Raw genomic sequence first — 20,147 nt, forward strand, 5'->3', positions numbered from 1 at the left:
TCACAACAGATGGCTTAGCAGTCTTTTTGTTGTGCCGGTCTGCAACTTAACATCTGCTGTATGAGGTAAGTAGCAATCTATCTTTCTCATAATACTGCCATTATTCCATCATGGATTTCCTATTATTTGACAACATACAGTAAGATGCACAATACTGAAAACATGACAGGTGGATATGAATTTCCAGGTAGATTATTTATTTACATTGTTTATTGTCATCTTTTGCTTTCTTATATCCATTTAAATATTCTGTTACAATGCATAATACAGTTTCAATTGATATAAGTTCTATTTATATATGTACAGAAATAAGATGGCACAATTTATATACAATAAACTGTTTAGCACAAAAGGTAGCTTCACTTATACAGTATTTATGATTTTCAATTAATAAAACCTGGGTGATTTTGCTTTGCCTCTGTATTTAAATCTTGTAATTAATGGTTGCTAAATGTGTGTCTAAGAATTGTTGTAGCTTTGAATTGCATTCATGTAGTACCTCATAAAATGCATTTTACCACTGACTGCAACCATAATCAGCAAGGCTGGATGTGGAGAAGTCCCCTTCATTTTCTTGACTCAGTGTGTGTGTGTGTGTGTGTGTGTGTGTGTGTGTGTGTGTTCCTTTTTTTTTATTTTTTTTTTTTCAAGCAGTCAATGTGTGTGTTCAGAAATGGGAAAATGGAAATAAGCATAACAAATTACAAACACTTAACATTTTAAATATCAGAATGATGTAATCATAATTAAGCTGTTGTGTAAACCTTTTCTGGCATGTTTAGTAAGATCAGTACTAATCTAAAACAAACAAAAAGGTGATAAATGCCTACCATAACATATTAGTAATCTGTCATATGCTGCAATAATCATAAACACACATTTAACTTTGTTAGCACTATTATATATGGCATACATAGTATATACATAGAGATATAACAACACTTTTATTCTTTATAAATGAGAAACAATGTCTTTGATAGTAAAAATGGAATAGCTGAATTAAACAACTACTAATCAATCATTGAAATTAATCAATAATTCTTTAGGAGCTGGCTGGCTTTGTGACATACATCATCTTCCCAATTTTATGTATGCTCTTTTCATTGGTTATTTTACATGCATGGAGTACCAACTATATAATGAGGATTATAATCTGAAATATGAACAATTCGTTGTCCTGCTGCACACACAGGTAAACCAGCTTGAGCCAGACTTTTGGGATCAGTGAGTAAACAGCAGTATGAAATAGACCATACTGCATGAGTGAAGCTTTACCCATTACAAAATGAACACATCAACAAATGAATTAATGATTAGTAAACACACATTATGTGACATTAAAAGTTTAGGTATTAGGCATACAGCAGCTGCGCTGAACACAGTCTTGGGTACAAAATTGCTCAGAAAGTTAAACAAAATGACAGCACTTTGTGAAAACCAGATATTGACTAGATAAAAATAATTAATCTCAGTTTCTGAAGATAAACTCATACAATTCTATCAGACCCTTGAATTACACAGAGTGTCCTTTTTTGTGTGCTGAATTGGTTTGTAACATTCTTCAGTGTGCACTCCAGCTAAAGTAAACTTCACTACAAATATATTAGTAAAATCAGTTTCCTTCTCACAAATATTCTGCTAATCATCAACAGGAAAGATAGCTTTCTTGTGAACTGTTTGATGACATATAACTTAAAACCTGGATGCAATGTGTTGAAATATTTTCCTCATGTGTATCATGTTTGAAAGCCTGAACTTCAGAACTGGCACAGAAGAAAGTTTGTTCATTTTCAGTATCACTATGACAAGTTCACCAAGCAAATGCAGTGGAATGGTTATGATCATTCCATGTGCATTAGTGTCAAGCTTTTAACTTTCCTAAGCTAATTATAAGAAAAAATGTTAACAGCTCCACATTTCAAAATAACAATTGTTCACAAAAGGAGAGAAACTGTTTTTTCAACATAAAGAGTAGTGAATGTTGCATGAATTTACTTTCTTTGCTGCAACAAGCTAATTTTTCTTGCATACATAAATTAACCATATTTTCAAAAAAAAGTTACTTGAAAAGCTTGTCAGCAAAATGGTGGAATGTTTTTAAATAGATTCACTGGTCTTTTGGTTAGCCACAAGAGAAATAACTTTAACATCATCTGCATCATGTTCCACATAATGTCCATCAAAATACTTTTTAATAGCTACACATTAATGATGTTTCAGTTTCAATAGAGTATAGCCAATACACTGTTTATCTGAAAACTAATGCTGAACATTTATATATATCATTTACATTTACTATCACTCAGTAGCAGATTAAAAAATCAATATTCATCAGTATTACACAAATATTGTTAAAACACAAGCTGTGCAATACATTTACAAATCCAAATTGTTGCACCACTGTCCCTAGCAACATGAATCTTTTGTTATGGAAATATTTCCATTTGTATAATCAATTTGAGGTTTCTGTAGGTACATATGAAATCAAAGTATTCAGAGTTTCTGCATTTGGTCTCCTTTAGAAAAGTGAAAAAGGATATTAACCAGAAATAAATATCTCCTTCAAACACAAAAAATTACATTTGTTAACAAAGGGCTAGTTCTTGTTTTTGGTACTTAAGTTGAAATAACTCAACTAAAAACAGAAGAATTATTGACTTACCAGTTTAACGAGCTGCCAAAGTGACAGAGCTAATCTAGCAACAATTTTCACAATGTTTATTTGTAAATCCGGATGAAGCACAGCTGACAGCCAGAGTTAGCTTCATACAATAGGTCAATCAATGCTGCCATGTTGCTATCATTTTTATTTCTGTTACAGCTACAGTATCATATGACGGCACTCAAGAATTAATTATTGTCAGAATCTTGCAATGTTAGTATTAAGAGACTGCAGCAAAAATTATGAACAGTTTTTGAAGATGGTGACAGTGATGGTAAGACTTTGTACATACTCTGTCAAATCACTGTAGATCTTCCTGATGCAAATAATTCATAATCTAGTTTAGTGACCGAAATAAAGACTCAGATCTCTGATGTTTTTCATCTATTTCTCTATGGTAAAAACAGTACATCTGTGTACCATCCATCCAGCTTTAAAAAAATATTTCAAAGCAAGGGGGGAAAGGAGTGTACAATAGTTTTGAGGTACATGAACTACAAGATGTCTCATAAACTATATATACCAGTATTTCTCTATAAGAGCTTGTGTAAAGTGTTAATAACAGTTAACGACAAAAAGTCTTTTGGATTCTAGCAAATTTTTAAACTTATTCCTTGATCAGAAAACCACACTGAAGAGTAATTATACTATTTCTCAGAAGATCATGTACACAATCATGGCAAATTGTGGTGTAACAGAATGAAGAAAATATTTTTTCAAAAAGTTTCCGCAATGCCCTGACTGAATGTGAAAAACTTAAAGGAAAGTACATAATATTGAACAACAGCTGAGGTATAATAATTGTGAGAGAAATCTCTAGTTTGTAAGAGCTCTTAGCAGAGTAGGAAAAAGACAACTTACTTTCTGAAGTATGCAACATTCTAGAGAGCAGCATTTTGAGAGCTGAAAGTCAGTTGCTGTAAAGAATTGTGAATAATGAAAACAACATATAAAACAGCCATGTAGCAGCTGCAGAAATTACTGTTTTTATGGTAAATGGAGAAAGATAGGAAATGAATTCTTTCAGTTTTACTACTTTTTACTAATCCCAATTCTAAAATTAACTGCTATTTGACAAACAACAGCTCCACTCATGTTACCAAAACAATCCCTAATTAACAGTTGGTCAGCCAAGTAACAAACTATTATAGTTACTGAAATAAGCTGATGGATAATTATTGCTGTTCATATATTACAACTTGTAGAATAAAGTTGTCATGATAAGAGCTTCATTTTGAAAGCTGTACTTTTATTTCTGATATTGTTTTAATTTATTGTGATGAAGATTTCACAAATACACAGTAGTTCTATGTCGTTCCTGCAGAACACCTCACATTCTATGTTTTTTTTAATGGGAGGCTGCTTTATGTAGTTGCGTACACTGATTTCTGGTAGCATGGTTGCTTTGAGTTTTCAGTGGAAATATATTTCTATAAACTGCTGATCACAGTCATGAGAGAAAGATAATAATATTTTCACACAGTTTTTGTCCTTCACAATGTACACCAAATCAGAGGCTAAAACATGTTGATATGAAATGGGCAACTGCATACAGTTTAAGTATGCCCAGATGAGTGTGTCAATTATGAAATCTGTCAACAAGGTGTGATTAACATTCAGATGCAACTATGGGAGAAATGGGCTGTGTTTTGAAATACAGTGGAATGTATTAATTGGAATTTAATATACTCCGTCATTAGTGGTAATACCTCAGTCCACATATTAGGGAAGTGTTTTGTTATCTTGGGCAACACAGTCACATATATAAATGGCAGGCTTTATGCACAAAGACTACTTTACACCAATAGACATTTAAAAATGATTTACATTTTTACAGGAGACCAAATAGTAATACATATTGAAAACTGTTTTTCAAACTGATATGTTCTCTAAGAACTGACTGCTGTCATTGATTTAAGGCAAAAATAAAATGTGTAACAATGTTGTAATGTCTAGAAAGAATGCCATTCTAGATATGGTAAAATTACAAACATAATGTTGTGAGAAAATACCATAAATGAAGAGGTAATCTCTCAATTTTTTGTACACGACTTTTCAGGCAATCACCATAATACCCCTACAGTTTAAGGAATATGTATCTGCAAAAACTTTGCTAGGGGGAAAAAACTTTCTCTACTAATAAAACTGTTGGGTTAAAGCTGCCAGACAGAAGTAGTATTTGGTACCTTCACTTCTTTCATGTCAAATGAGCATACCAACCTATGTCTCAATACAGAAAAAAATTGTGTAGTGATACAATGTTGGCATAAACAAATAAACAGCTTAACTGTAAATATTTTATCAAATATAATGCTACAAATAGTAACATTCTTGTTCTCCTATCTCCAAGTGAAACACCTCGACCACTCTAGATTTCCTAAGCGCTTTTGGTTAATACGAACACCTAATATGACACTGATGTAATACAGTACAAGAAATCCAAAAGGCCAGTGCTGGTAACATGAGATCCCTGATAAATCAAAAAATACAGTAATCAAATACTAATGATCACAGAACAATGTTGAAATATGCACTGGTTCCAACATTACATGGTGCAGTGTCCATTTAATACAAATGTACCACAAACAAAATTAAAATCACAGCCTTGCAGCTGCCATGTCCTTCAGAAGTCATTAAAAAACAAAATACAATTTGCACAGTACCAAAACCAGCATCACAACATGAATGACAGTAAATCAGCAATGCTACTCCTGCACCACTGCTGTCACACTTGCTGCTTCCTCAAGTGTTCCATTTATGAACCAGAAACAATTTACACCCTCTCGAGTTGTAGATACTATACAGTGGATCACAATGAGAATACGTAGTCACCGATGCTGATGCCACTGTCAGTCTCAGGTGGATTCTGTTTCTACGTACACACATTACCACTTCCTCTGGACGGACGCCCTTCGGTGAGGGCGCCGGAGACGGTGTCACGGTGGTGACACTACGGTGTCACTCAGGTCTTCTTTCAGCCACTGGGGTATTGTCCGCATACCCAGTTTCTTCAGCAGCTTCACCAGAGCTGTGTTGTGGGAAAGGTAGTACCGCTGCAAATAAATAACTGACACTATACAATCTGTGAATTACAACCTAATGACATTGATACTTTCGAGGAACAATAAATAAAACCAAAAAACATGCCATCTAACAATGAGTGGTAAAATTAATAAATAATGTCTAATACAAGTTTCATAATTTTGTATTTACTTTAACAAGCGTCTTATGCCCATCATCAATAAAATTATGTTCAGTTTATGCTTCTCTAAAACACCTGAGGCCAGTCTTGTCAAATAACTTTAGTAACATGAGAGTGATAGTCTGTTCACCTGTAGTAATGTCACTAGAATAAGAAAATAGAAAATTCTATAAGTAAATACCAGCAAAGTTAATTAAGCACCATTCTCTTGTGGGGACATGCTTGTGGTTCATTAACCTATGATTCTCACCAAACATTTTTTTTATTTTCTGGCTAAAATATGCTTAAGTCTAGCCTATGTATAAGAAATAGGGTAAAAGGTTCATATCTAACTTGGATCCAATTTCATTTTTGCCAAAGTTCTCATAAATTCCTTAATTGTCTAACCACGAATAACACACCCAAGCCATAGTTTAGATGTCTGAAAGTAGTTCATCAGATTCATTCACAGATCATTGGCATTTGTGAGATGTCTGCAGGTAAAATATTAGAAATGTTTGAACATGTGAATCACACCATCCTTTCACATAAATCAGGATATCATCATATCGGAAGAAGTACTAAAAAATGGTTCAAGCCATAATTCTCTCAGAACAGATGAAGAGTTTCAATAGAAAACAAATTAATAGATTAAGCTATCAGTCACTTCCTGATTGTAAATACAAACTATCCACATAAAGACTTATTACTTTTCCCAAAAAAGGTGTCCATTACTCAGGATCACACATATTTAAAAACTTTTTAGCAAACACATTAAGTTTAGCTACTAACAAAGTATAGTTTCAGCAGAGCCTGAAGAGTTTATGGTAGCCAATTTCTTCTACTCCACTGACAATTTCACAGGACAACTAACAAAAAATATCACACAATGTGAGTTCTGTGTAATATTCAACTTCTGCGCATCTTAAGTGTAGTAATACCTACTTTATAAAGAAACACTGTAAACTATTTTCTTTTGTCATTACTTGGCTACAATGGCCTAGGAATTCACTTCATTATTAATCATTTTATGTCAATTACTGCAGAAATTTCTAAAAGTGCTTTTTTTCTATTGTTTCCCCATATATATGCTTAAGGACACCTCCCTCACTTTCTGTAAAACAAACTGAAAGCAGATAAATTTTTGCATACATTATGTATATCCTATACTTTGTTTGTCTTATATGTTCTGCTTTCCCAATGCTCTCTTTGCTACATGTCTATGGAAGACAATTAATTTATTTTTTATTTATTTACATTTTCCTTGCATTGAGACAGCCCAATGATGTCTGAAATAATAATACAACAAAATAAATTTACAAAATATGTTACATATTACAATTGTTGCATCTTATATCTATTTTGTACACTTATTACTTTACAGTTGATGTGCTACTGGTTCATATCACAAGGTATGTCTTGGAATTCACTGAATGAATATAAACATTTTCTACCAGAAAAATGTTTAATTTTGTGTTAAAATCAGTCCCCTTACAAGGTCTTAGACAGTTTGGTAGATCTGTTAATTCCAATCAAACCACTGATGTATCTGATTCAATCTGTCATTTATAATTTTATTCTTTTCCAAAAGAAATTATATTTTGTTCTGGTGTTGTGATTGTGAACATCAGTGCATTTGATAGTTTCCTTCAGTAATCAAATTTAAATATGTATAATGAATATACTGTCAAGTATCTGTGCTGTACAAATGCTTCACGGCATGACCTTCTGTGGCTTATCCTATGTATGTCTTATTCATTGTTTCTGTAACAGCAGCATTCTTTTTAAATCAATATCAGCTCCACAGCCTCATAATTCAATCCTAAAGTTAAGAAAGGGGTTAACTGTTCCACAGTAAACCATATTTAATGTTTCATTCCAAACTATCTTTGCAGTCTGGCTAAGGAGATTATAAGCCTCTACCAACTTTGCCATTGAAAGTTAATGTGACTTATCCACCACAGAAATTTACAGCTGACAGTTTCTGTTGCTGTGATTTTACATACATAGTAACTGGAATCTGAAACACCCATGAGACACCTGCTGACCAGCCATGGGCATCGACAATGAGTCATCGAAAACAACAAAAAAAAAGGCACTGACAGTGATGAATGAACGACAAGACATGACAGAATGACAATTCTGGCATGTAGAACAAATTGAGAGCCTAGACACAGCAATATCTGAAGCCAAGAAATGCTGGGTGCAAGGAACGATATGGGCGTGCACTCGAAATGCAACTGGGGTGCAGCCCCCTGCACTGCTGTAGGTGCTGAAATGTTGGTGTGTTGGGTGTGGCCCACACCTAGCACTGTGACTGTGACAGCAGTGCTCATAAACATTAGGAATGCTACCTACCGGCTGCTGTCTAGGTCCACACGTTCTGGTGGGCTTTCGAACTCGTTAGGCCCTGAAATGGGTGATTAGGACCTGAAGTGCCCTGGACAATGCTGCAGAAAGCGAGTCGGTCACACAGTCAGTGTGCTGGCTGTGGAGCCCACCAGCCGAGAGAAGGAACATGGGACATCAGGCAATTCACTGGGAACAGCAGTGTGGGAGATGACTGTTGCGGGGATGGACGCTGGGGCAAGGTCTCAACTTCTAAACCCACATCCATGTGAACTGCTGAATTGTACCCATGTGCTTGAGGGGTTTGCGAGGGCAAGGACTCCAACTCTGAGTTAGCCACTGGTGGTGGTGCAGTCAGTAGGCAAGGGCAGAGTTAGTCAGTGTGCCAATGCTCCAAACTATCGACCGTCATATGGTCCTACCAATGGGTATCCACAATCACAGCCAGTACCTACAAAGGTTTTGCTCCACAGGAATGTGACCAGATCACTGAACCTTAGGGGTATCATCCAGCATGTCGGATCGAGGGTTCTCAGGCCTGTGGTGGTGGAGGAGAATATGTGGCTGGCACCCACAGAGAAGCTCTGCTTGGCTGTGGTCACAAATAGGGGTGGTCTGGTAGGTGTTCAGGAACATTGTGAGTGCCACTGTGGTGACAGATGTGCCCAATGCTTTCAACATTTGTTATATAAATGTACGCACCATCTGCTCTGCTTCACCATTAGAGGAATGGTGAAAAGATGGGCTAAACAAATGTTTAATGCCATTGAAAACTGTTCAAAGGCAATTGGTGTGAACTGGGGCTTGCTGTTGGACAACAGAGTGTGGGGAAGGCCTTCGATAGCAAGAATTTTGGAAAGAGCATCACGTGAGGCAGTTGTAAGGGTGAATACCATGTTAACCACATAGAGTTCAAAAAGAGAACAGCAAATGAATGCGGTCTCAGTGACAAGGAAAGGGCCAGGGAGTGAAAGACTCAGAAGGAGCAGCCTGATGTTGAACACATGCAGAACAACTGCACACCATAGCCTCTATGTTTGTGGTCAGTCCTGGCAAGTAGATATGTTGCCTGTCAAGGGCTTTCATCTGCCCATGATGGAGGAGTTCCTAGATATGACAGCATAAAGTATATGGGATGACAAAAGGTAGATATCTGCCTCTGCATCCAGCAGGAGAACATTGAAGACAAAGAGGAAGACTAGCTCAGACATGGAGTTCTGAATCAGCAGATTTGGACAAATAAGTACACCACCCGTGTAGCACACAGTGCATAACATACCATAAGATAGGGTCACAGCATGTCTCTGTGGTGATGTAGCAGTAATGAGAAACCCATCCACGGCATGTTGTTCTATGTCAATGTGGAAACAGGAGATCTCCTGCTGGACCAACACTGGAGTCTTTGAGCCATCCACTCTGGAAGCTGAGAGTGTGGCCCAAAGAGTGCTAGCAATGGTTTGTGGTCAGCAATGAGGGTAAACTTAGTCCCAAAGAGGCACACGTGGAGTTTTTTAATGGCAAAGATGATCGTTAAATCCTCTTTCTCGATCTATATTGAGCACTAGCACTACACCAGTGCAACAGCAGGGAATATCAGCAGCCAATACAAGGGGCATGATGAGGTAAAGGGAGTAAGGCAGGGCACTGAACGTAATGTATGCTTCACCTGGATGAGAGCATGCTCACAGGCAGTTTAGAACTGGAACTGAATGCCCTTCTTCTGCAGCTGCTTGGGTGGGTGCCCAATGCGAGCTACTTAGAATAATAATTCACTTTACCCAAAAAAGCCTGCAGCTCCTGTAAGTTTATGGGAGGTGGGAGACAGTCAACAGCCAAAATGTTGTGGATAGTGTGCTGAATCCCATCTTTGTTGAGCAAGTGTCCAAAGTATTCCACTTGCTCCTGAAGAAACTTACATTTGTGTACACAACACCTGAGCCCTGCACCATGCAACATAGTAATGATGGTGCAGAGGTTGCACTGGGGTCTTGGCACTTACCACCCATAACTGTTGAGTTATCTCAGTAACTGGTATAAGCAGGAATGAACATGGTTAACTGTTCCGTGTATTGCTGGAAGATTGCTGGACCAGAAAGGTCCCAGACGGCAAACATTTGTATCTGTACAAGGGAGTATTGATGACCATAATGCACCGTTAATCCTGATCCAGTGAGATCCGTAAATATGCATTGGCAAGGTGTATCTTACAAAAATGTTTATCACTGATGAGCTTTGTAAGGAGGTTCTCCAGATGTGGTATGGGGTAGCTTTCCACATGTGCCTGGGCATTAATTGTTGACTGAAAATCTCCACATAGCTGGAGAGAGCCATATGGTTTCTTACCCACCACCAGGGGTGTGGCACAAGCACTAGTTATGACAGATTCAAGTATCCCACCTCCATGAAGGTGACAGAGTACAAGTTTAACCGCTGTCCATAGGGAGACTGGAAGGGGATGTGCCCAACAAAAACAGAGCACTGCATCTGGCTGTAGAGAAATATGCACCTCAAAATTGGTGGCACACCCCAGGCCAGATTTGAATAAGGAGACACAAAGGTCATCACATTCCTGGAAGTAACTGTGTCTGACACAACCTGAACTTCTTCTGTGATGGAGAACCCAAACAGTGAGAAGGCACCTAGGCTGGAAATGTCACCAGCTGAGTGACTATTGACAACAAACAGCATTATTGGCTGTGTAACCTCCTTGTACACTGCCATATTCATGAACTGAGCTCCGAGGGGAACTGAGCTGTCAACATGTGCAATCAACTTGCGGGAGGGCAGGGTCTAAGCTGGGTACCCAGACAAGCTTATGTTAGGCCAGCACAAGAAACTTGATATGTTTGGAGATTTACCAGGGAAATTGAAACTCACATGTCTACCTGGAAACAAACATCTTGACGCACAGTTATGAGGTCAATAAACAACCCAGTGGTGAGAGGATTTCCCTGGGGAACAATGGTCTGGAGTTCACACACCATCCCTTGATGCAAGTGCACAATGCAGTTTGACTGTCCCAGTACTTGATGGAAGACAGTTCGGAGATGCCCATCCTTTCCATAATGTGTGCAGTGTGACCAGCAATCTGTACAGTCTGCATCATGAAACAATCAGGACAAGATGGAAGACCCTGTTGCTTATGTCTAGACAGTGTTACTGTCTGTTCAAAGGTTGCTGACATGTCTGAAAATGGTGAATCACAACACTGCTGTCAGGAAAAGGACTTATGAGCATTTCGATCCCTTGGTGGTGATTGAATCACTACCACCTGGAGACAAGCCATAAGATGTTCATTTGTCATCTGGGCAATCTTGAAATAGTGCACGATTTTCAAAATGTTGTCCACATAAGGATCATCCATCTTGAGAGCTGCAGTGCACAACTTCACATCAGGGGCCAATTGGACCACCATGTCTCTAATCGAGGAACCAGCATACAAGGTACTGCAAGGCGAGTTTGCACAAGTGAAATCACAACATTGACCCAGTCCCTGCAAATCTGTTGCCTATGAGCAGTATGATTGACCAGGTTGACTGTGATATTGATGGAATTCAAGGCACAACGTGATCATGTGGAAACTTTGTGAACACGATGTGAGTTAGTCGCCATGAAACAACGTATTTGCACAGGTTCTATTTTGAAATATATTGCATGCAGAGGGGCATGCATAAGAATTCCATAATATTTTATTTTAAAAACAACAAACAATCAGGAATTTATTGAACAACATTAACATTTAAATAATATTATCATACAAAAGTATTATTTAAAAATTATTTTACATTTTGCTATTACTGTAAACATAAACAATCAGGTATTGATCCAAATGTTTAGCAGTAAGATTGTGTCTTTGATCACTCAAAGCATGTTTATAGTCAGAAAAGGACTATTTTACATCAACTGAGGTTAATGGACAGTACTTGAATTTGTTCGCTCTTATTATTTCTGGCAAAAGTTCACCCATACCATTAACAAAACCATTAATTTGGGACATAGGTTCAATGCCTGGGTTATTGCTCAAAACAATGAGAAGTTCACCACATTAATTTCATTCATTAACTGAATAGATTCATTTAGTGCCAAACCCTTAGTTTCAGCTTTTCAATACTCACAGGTATATGGGAAAAATGAGTGCTAAATACAGCAATGTCTTTTTTCTTTTTTAATGCTAGCATCATCAATGGAATCATTAAGTGCTTCCTTGCACTGGCAAACTGCCAAACCCTCTGCACTATCAAAGTCATTTACTATGGCTCTGATGGCCTTGAAATGTTCACTGTAAGACAACATAGCTTCAGCACACATATCCCAACAAGTTACCATTGGTTTGTGAGATAAAGTCATATTTGGCAGTTTTTCTTTGTAGGTCTTGATGTACACAGGCACCTTAAGAAAAACTTTCTTGTGGATTATTTACAATCCCAAATGTGGGTCGTTCTTCTTCAGAAAGGCGATGTACTCCCTGAGCAAAGCACATCACATGAATCGAATTGGGGTAAAATACTTTGAGAGCTTTCCTTGCTTTGATCATAAAGGGAGCAGTGTCTGAGAGAAACACACTCTTTCATCTGCAGAAGATTTTGGAAATATGTTTCTAATACCTTCATTCACAAATCTGGTGATCATAAAAGATGTAATGTCTACATCTGTCATTTGTTTCATCAACTGAAATCCAAATAATGTTGTCCTTGAGTTCGCTGCATATTTCATCCAGCACATGTAGGTAAGTTGTCGGTGTATAATTTTTATGCAATTTGATTCATCTGGTATATTTTGATTTGAGCAATATTTCCACAGGAAACCTTTGAGGATACGGTTTGTAAGTACTTGAAGAGGAAGGAATATTACTAGCAATGAATGCTTCACATAGATCCATGTTAATGCTATTTTTTTTTTTTTTTTTTTTTTTATGTTAAATCCTGCTAGTGCTACTTGCCACTGTCATAAGTTGTTGTCGTGGGCCTAAAAGAGCTTCAGTCAGAAAGGGTGCAGGCCGAAGAACACAGGAAGAATGTAGATACAGGAACCATCGGTATAACACTTGTAAACTGTCGTAGCTATATTGGGAAAGTACCAGAACTCCAAGTGCTAATAGAAATAATTGATGTTCAAACCATTATAGGCACTGAAAGCTGGCTAAAGCCAGAGATAAGTTCAGCTGAAATTTTTGTGAAGAACTTAACGGTGTTCCAAATGAATAGGCTAAACACAGTTGGCGGTGACATGTTTGTTGCTGTTAGAAGTAGTTTATCTTGTCACAAAATTGAAGTAAATAGTTCTTGTGTGTTAGTATGGGCAGAGGTCATTCTTGGCAACCAGAATAAAATAATAGTTGGATTCTTTCACTGACTTCCCAATTCAGATGATACAATTGCTCATAGATTCAAAGAAGTCTTGAGTTTGATTTCAAACACACACTCGACTCAGACAATTATAGTTGGTGGTGACTTCAATTTACCCTCAATATGTTGGCGAAAACACATGTTTAATTCCAGAGGTATGCATAAAACATCATCCAAAATTGTCCTAAACACGTTCTCAGAAAATTATTTTGAGCACTTAGTACATGAGTCCACGCAAATAGTAAACAGTTTTGAAAACACACTTAACCTCTCAGCAACAAATGATCCCGAGTTAATAACAAGCATCAAAAATGGATACAGGCATTAGTGACCACAGGGTTGTTGTAGCGAGACTGAATACTGTAACTTCCAAATCCCCCAAAAATAAACAAAAAATATACCTATTCAAAAAATCAGATAAAAATTCACTTGATGCCTTCTTGAGAGACAATCTCCATTCCTTCCAAATTAACAATCTATGTGTAGACCAGATTAATTCAGAGAAATAGTATCAGCAGCAAATGAGAGATTCATATGAAACAAATTAACAAATGACGGGGAGCTGATCCCCCACGGTACACAAAACGGGTCAGAATCCTATTTCAGAAACAACAACAACAATAACAACAACAACAAACATCAAATTTAAACAGACACAAAATCTCCAAGACTGACGATCATTTACAGAAGCTCGAAATTTAGCATAGACTTCAATGCGAGATGCTTATAATAGTTTCCACAATGAAACTTTGTCTTGAAACCTGGCAGAAAATCCAAAGAGATTCTGGTTGTATGTGAAGTATGCTAGAAGCATGACACAATCAATGGCTTGTCTGTATGATAGCAATGGAGCTACGATCAAAGACAGTGCTGTGAAAGCTGAGTTACTAAACATAGCCTTTCAAAATTCCCTCACAAAAGAAGATGAAGTAAATATTCCAGAATTCAAGAACAGCTGCAAACATGAGTAACCTAGAAATAGATATCCGTGGAGTAGTGATGCAACTTAAATCACTGCATAAAAGAAAGTCTTCTGGTCCAGACTGTATGCCAATCAGGTTCCTTTCAGAGTTTAAAAATCATATACAACCATTTGCTCAATGATAGATCTGTACCCACAGAGTATAAAGTTGCACAAGTCACTAACAAATTACCTCAAAGAAAATGGTCTATTGTCACACAATCAACACAGATTTAGAAAACATCATTTTTATGAAACACAACTAGGTCTTTACTCACACGAAGTGCTGAGTGCTATTGACACTGTACTACACAAGTGGCCTGTAGCAAAATTGCCGGCTTATGGAATACCGCCTCAGTTATGGGACCGGATTCATGATTTCCTGTCAGAGAGATCACAGCTCGTAGTAATTGACAGAAAGTCATCGACTAAAAGAGAAGTGATTTCTGGCATTCACCAAGGTAGTGTTGTAGGCCCTTTGGTGTTCCTTACCAACATAAATGAATTAGGAGACAATCTGAGCAGCCGTCTTAAGTTGTTTGTAGATGATGCTGCCATTTATTGATTAGTAGTCATCAGAAGATCAAAACAAATTGCAAAATAATTTAGAAAAGATATCTGTATGCTGTGAAAATTGGATATTGACCCTAAATAATGAAAAGTGTAAGGTCATCAACATGAGTGCTAAAAGGAATCCATTAAACTTCAGTTACATGATAAATCAGTCAAATCTAAAGGCCATAAATTCAACTAAATACCTAGGAAATACAATTACAAACAACTTAAATTGGAAGGAACACACAGAAAATGTTGTGGGGAAGACTAACCAAAGACTGCATTTTTTTGGCAGGACATTTACAAAACGTAACAGGTCTACTAAAGAGACAGCCTACACTACGCTTGTCTGTCCCCTTTTAGAATACCACTGCATGGTGTGGGATCCTTATCAGACAGGACTGACAGAGTACATCAAAAAAGTTGAAAGAAGGAGAGCACATTTTGTATTATCGCAAAATAGGGAAGAAAGTGTCACTGAAATGATACAGGATTTGGGATGGACATCATTAAAACAAAGGCATTTTTCATTGCAGCAGAACCTTCTCACAGAATTTCAATCACCAATTTTCTCCTCCAAATGTGAAAATATTTTGTTGATGGCGACCTACATAGGGAGAGATGACCACCATGATAAAATAAGGGAAATCAGAGCCTGCACGGAAAGGTATAGATGTTCATTCTTTCCGCAGGCTTTACAAGATTGGAATAATAGAGAATTGTGAAGGTGGTTCAATGAACCCTTTGCTAGGCACTTAAATGTGATTTACAGAGTATCCTCATAGATGTAGATGTCAATGAATGAACATGTGACTAACAACTTGCATAATTTAATGTAATTGTTGCTGACACGTGCAGTGTGACAGGGGAGAGGATTAAGTGGGGGCATGCGTGGCAGGTGCATTGACACTGCCTGCCTGTTCATGTTCAGTAGTTAGCTTTCCAACCCCTTCTCGGGTAGTTGATTGCACATACTTATAGGTCACAGTACTCTGTGACACATCACAACTTGTTCGAGCTAGAGCCTGTGTGTCTAGATTTTTAAAATGTCGTAAATATAGAGCAAAAATATGCATCATCAGCAGTTTTTAGTTAAAATACGCAATAATTGGTGAAAAAGAGCCAAATATGCAAATACGTGTGGCAACATGCAAATGCATATAATCCAGTCTCTAGTCATCAACAGTCTGAAAAGTGTCAAAGTGCTGTTTCAGTCATTGCATGTACATGTCCCAACGTTCTTTGGCATTATTAAATGGTGGAAATATGGGTGGGTGGGACTCCACCTGGGAAATGACCACAGCTTGAATGGGCTGTGACCCCTGAAGCTGCAGTGTTCCAACAAAAGCTGAATTTCCTAATGTAACAAGTCGGTTTGCTGCTGCAATTGCTGCTCAGAGTGCTGTTGTGGGTTTGGCGACATTCATCTTGAGGCCATAATTGTTGAAGTATTTTATTAATTTTGTTACCCCACTAGTAGAAAAAAATTCTAGCTCCTTGTATTCTCTACCATCAAATAATATCAGGGTTTCATCTGCATAGCTTATAACACAGGAGCTAAAGGGTTATGTAATGTTATAAATACATATGAGGAAGCAAATGGGACAAAAGTACTGAGCCATGAAATACACCTTGAATTACTGGATCACTGGTGGACTAAAAGCCCATATCTGTAACTAATTTGTATATACTTTAGTGAACTGTTTACCATTGCTATTAAGATGCACAGAAGGATCCCTGACATGACTTCCAGTTTTTTTAGAAGTAACTTACAGTTTACTGTGTCAAATGGTTTTGTCAGGTCTAAAAATGTACCTGCAGTTTGCATCCTCTGGTCCAACAGACAATGCATGTCATGGAAGAACGGCAGGGCTTCTCTGCTCATGATTAGCCCTTTTCTAAGGCCATGCTGAGAATCTATATGCAGTTTATGTTTTGTGAAACAGGCACTAAGCTGGAATAGGATAATACTTTTGAATATCTTACTGAAGGAGGAAGTTAGTGATATTGATCTATAGTTTCTTCCATTTTTATACACTATTTTCATGATACTGGTTATAACAGCAAGATATGTGCTTTCTCTAGTGCTGCAATTAATCACAGAGGTAAGAGGTTATGAGATTACTTTGATGCACAGCTTATTAATTGCACTGGATATGGCATCCCATCCAGGTGAATTCTATTCTTATCATGTTTATTACATTTCATACTACCTGCTCAGTTCAGCTTTTCCTCGAGTGAACATTACTCAGGGCATGCCTGAACAACATCCCTGGCCACTAGTTTGATGGTCCTTTATCCTCATGGCTGTAGTCTAAGGCAATTGGATCCTCCTCCTTAATAGCTTACTCAAACAGTTCGCTTAACTGAGAGAGTAGTTTGGCCTTTCTGTTTCTGTTTAAGTGCAGTCCACAGCTTATGTGTACAGCACAGTTCATTTTACTTAAATCTAACAAACATACATGGTTATATAATCTAATCTACATCTTGTTACATGGATACAGCTGCAAAAACACCATGGAATGCATGACTAGAAGCTGGACACTACGAAGAAGCAAAATTAAAGTTAGATATTTTAACAAAATCCAGGATTATTAACCAAAATTATATTTAGAGGAAAAAATATGGTGTCTGCTTTCACAGAATGACCATGGCAATGCTCTAGAAATCTCTGTTGTGAGGAATAGATGACTGGTAACACACAATACAGTGCACTGGTGTGAACTCTGAATATTTCCTTTGATATGCAGCATACAGGTCAGTATGTGATGTAGAAGCAGGAACACAAAACAGGAAGTGTGAGTACACAGTCATATGGAGTGAACTGGAATTGTGCACAACCCAATTTTTCTGCTTTATTTATTTCAAACATTATCTCTCTTCTGAAAATTCTTCTTCTTCTTATTGGTTTGATAAAAAGAAAATGTTAATTAACATGAAACACACCTGCAACAACTTGTATGACTTTTCTTCCATTGGAGGGTATTGCCTCCCTTTGCTGCGTCCAAGGCATTTTGTATGATCTCCATTTATCACCTGGCAGAAGAAACCCTTTTTGGGATCATATCTGTGTAACAGAAAACATTTTTTTTAAAAAAAGGTTTTTCAGTTATGAATTCCATGAAAATTCATTTATACATACAACATAGTATACACTTCCTTTTCTCATAAATGAAAATTGACATTCCTTTTCTCACAAAAACTTTTGTACCAAACACAAAAAACATTTCCAATCATGAAAATTATGTCCAAAAATATCCTTTCAGGCCAGTAAAATTTTTAAAGTTACACAGGAAACTGTCTGATCTATGAAGCAATTACTCAGGTTCAGCTGCATCATTCTAGAATACTGTAAAAAAACTGTCATATGATTATCACATTTCTGATAATCCAATGAAAGACATTCTGGAACATTCCAACTACAAACAGGTAACACCATTGTGAATGGGTACAAATTTGCTTACCAGTATATGAGTTGGGTTCATGCTATGCTAATATATCCTATGTGTCTACAGTAACCAAATATCTACTATATGTAACAGTCTTACAACTGAACAAAAAGGCATATTTAATCTTTACAGCTCATCAAAAAGTCCCACAATTTTCATGGAAAACTTTACAAGTTTTGTATTGTTCCCAAACTTGTGTGTGAGATAAAATACTTCTCAAAGATTTGCTGAAAGTGTAACTATTAATCTTTCTGTTGACAGCATCTGAATATACTGAAAACACACACACACTTTATTACCTCATTGGTGATAGGAAATTAAGGCTGGAACACAAGCTAATGATCATAAGAACTGTGGAAAGTAATGACTGTGACCTTGTTAAACTAACCATCCCAAATTTCATATGAAGCACTGGAAATCTAACTCAAGGAATATAAATTTTTAGCTGGCACACCTGGAATACTATAAAAGTGTGTCACAGTTGCGCTGCCTTACTTAGTACAAAAACTGTTTCTTTATTTCCCCCTTCCTGTAAGTGATAAGTACTGATGATGTGTATGTGCACATAAATTATGTGTGTAAAAAAAAACACAGTTCAACAAATAGAGTTCAAGTTACAAGACAAGATTAAAGTGCTTAGCAAACCACTGAAAATCTAAATTGTAGTGGTTGCACAAAACAGAAAATTTAATTTCTTTGTAATGTTTATAAAGATCTTCACAATGGCACAACCTGATTCCCCTCATTTTCTTCTCCGGCAAGTGATGCTACACTTTGTATATTTAAACGCAATCAGATCCACAGAAAACATGCTGTTCATAATATGCTGAGCACATTCCAAATATATCATCTGACAAGTCTTACTTGACTTTAGACTCTACACTATAACCTCCAGGAGATGATCATCTTATTTTTTTCAACATATGTAATCTTATTCCAGCAATAGTCAGTAATATAAAGACATTACTCTTATAAACTTTCAATAATCAGTTACAGGAACACCAATTGACAATATATCTGAAAAATTAATTTCTACATAAAGATATTATGAAAAGTATGTTGAGTCACAGATAGGCACAACAGGAACACTGTCTAAAAATGAGCTTTCGGCCAACAAGGCCTTTGTCAGAGACAGAACATGCACACATACACTCATGCAAATGCAACTAATGCACACATAACAGCAGTGTCTGGCTGAAGAGGGCGCCTGGCCTCAGCATCTTCATTCACTATATGGCAAGTAGCAACTATCGTTCTCATAACATTGTTACATTGCATCCTGGATTTTTCATTATTGAATTTCTACATAAAGATTATGAAATTGTATAATCAAAATTACCTCAAGTGCTGGGAATAGTTAAATGCTGGCTGTATTTTCAAGAAACGTTGTAAGTCATTCATAGTTTCTACTGGATCTGATCGTAGTTGATCACCGTCAATTATATGCAGCTGGTTTGGGAGATAGTACGTCAGCCACCTCTCGAGGTGCTGTGCATATTTTCCAGGATTTAGACACCTGCAAAAAACAAACACACCTCTTCTTAAGATGTATATATTTCTAAGTTAAACAGCTCATTCACAAAACTGAAATACAGACTGAGAACATTGCATTCAGTTACATTAGGTTACACGAGCAATAGTTCAC

General features: G+C 37.0%; 1 protein-coding gene across 1 annotated transcript in view; it reads right to left on the reverse strand.

The window, feature by feature from the left end:
- Positions 1-582: 582 nt before the first annotated feature.
- LOC126419743 (bifunctional heparan sulfate N-deacetylase/N-sulfotransferase) overlaps positions 583-20,147 on the reverse strand; it is a 105,086-nt gene continuing 85,521 nt past the window's right edge. Inside the window, exons 14-16 of the mRNA XM_050086920.1 lie at positions 19,842-20,018; positions 18,000-18,120; positions 583-5,715 (exon numbers count right to left, since the gene is read on the reverse strand). Of these exons, the coding sequence (XP_049942877.1) occupies positions 5,599-5,715; positions 18,000-18,120; positions 19,842-20,018 (415 nt within the window). The 3' untranslated portion in view covers positions 583-5,598. The remainder of the gene's footprint in view (positions 5,716-17,999; positions 18,121-19,841; positions 20,019-20,147) is intronic.

The sequence above is a fragment of the Schistocerca serialis genome, chromosome 9, assembly GCF_023864345.2.
Source record: "Schistocerca serialis cubense isolate TAMUIC-IGC-003099 chromosome 9, iqSchSeri2.2, whole genome shotgun sequence".
Taxonomy (NCBI): Eukaryota; Metazoa; Arthropoda; class Insecta; order Orthoptera; family Acrididae; genus Schistocerca; species Schistocerca serialis.